Genomic DNA, 1,377 nt, shown 5'->3' with positions numbered 1-1,377 from the left:
GGTGTGGGTGGGTGTGTGGGTGGGTGGGTGTGGGTGTGGGTGTGGGTGTGGGTGTGGGTGTGCTTGTGTGTAGGTGTGATTGGGGATTATGGATGTCGTTGGCACAAAGCATGGCATAGTGAAGAACGCATATCCCTGTTGACTAGACGCGTGCATCCGTTCGGCGTCGCTAATCAGCAGCTGCACCACAGGGCTTAGGAACAACCGGAAAAACGCTTCATGCCTACCTTTCTGCTTTCCCCTTCGTGCGCCACCAACTCACAGTCTGCTCCTGCACGCTCCCCATCTCTTTTCAATACCAAACAACTTACATGAGCAAAAGGATGAGCATCTTCACGCCGTACAATCGAACGCCCCAAAAGCCGACAACCTCCAATTCCGTCCCAGACCCTAACGATACAAGCACTTCCCCAACATGCCACTCTTCCCACATTCGTCTACAGCATCCGACGCCCGCGATGCTAAAGCAACACTCCTTGCCATCGCAGAAAAACTAGTGCCCCAGAGGCGCCCCCACGTTTGACAAAGCACGAATAATGCGTCACGGCCATCCCAGTGCTTTCCCGCTCGCGCAATACCAACTCACCGCCGGCTCCTGCCACGTGCTCAACACATCCCACTACCCAACATTGCTCCGACATTCGTCGACTCCACCCGAAGCCCTCAATGCTAGAGCAACAATCCTTGCCATGGCGTCGCCACAAAAGACGCCTGATACCTACAACACTGCTTAAAACCTCGCGCAAGCCCAACTCACTGTCTGCTCCTGCACGGTCGCCACTTCTCTCCAGTACCAAATACTGCTTGCACATTCGTCCAAGCTCCCCCACGCAAGCGATTCACCATGCAGCACTCCTAGCCAAGGTGCCCCCTAGACAAACGCATCATGCCCATCCCATTGCTTTCCCCCTCTCCCCCTCGCACTATTCCAACTCATGGTCTGCTCCTGCACGGTCGTCAACACATGCCCAGTACCCAACAATGTTTCCACTTTCCTGTACCACCTGATACCCTCTAAACGTCCAAGCAACACACCTCGCCATTGAGCTGTGCCCAAGGCCGCGACATGCCCATCCCACCGGAATCCTTCTCGCGCAAACCCAACTCACCGCCTGCTCCTGCACGTTCGCCAGTCTTCCCCAGTACCAAATACTGTTCGCACATTCGTCCACACACTGTGAAGCCCTCTGTGTTAAAGCAACACTTCTTGCCATGGTGCTCTGCTGGAAACGCGCCATTGTCATCCCACTGGTTTCGGCTTCGACCACGACCGACTCGCCCAACTCACGGTCTGCTCCTGCTCGTTGGAAAAACCATCGCCACCCGTCCACTGTTCCCACGTTCTTCTACAGCTGCAGACGCCCTCAAGGACAAAAG

At 55.5% G+C, this 1,377-nt stretch overlaps 1 protein-coding gene across 1 annotated transcript; it reads right to left on the bottom strand.

Moving 5' to 3' along the window:
• Positions 1–923: 923 nt before the first annotated feature.
• Positions 924–1,297, bottom strand: EMWEY_00060220 (hypothetical protein, conserved; the record flags this gene model as incomplete). Its single annotated transcript, XM_013481393.1, has 2 exons — positions 924–995; positions 1,110–1,297. Coding segments are annotated over 2 exons (260 nt in total), but the record flags the coding sequence as incomplete, so codon positions are not given.
• Positions 1,298–1,377: the final 80 nt, after the last annotated feature.

The sequence above is a fragment of the Eimeria maxima genome, genomic scaffold (genome assembly GCF_000499605.1).
Source record: "Eimeria maxima Weybridge genomic scaffold, Emw_scaff3267, whole genome shotgun sequence".
NCBI lineage: Eukaryota > Apicomplexa > Conoidasida > Eucoccidiorida > Eimeriidae > Eimeria > Eimeria maxima.
Note: the sequence above shows the minus strand (reverse complement) of the source record. Positions and strands in the feature narration are given on the sequence as shown.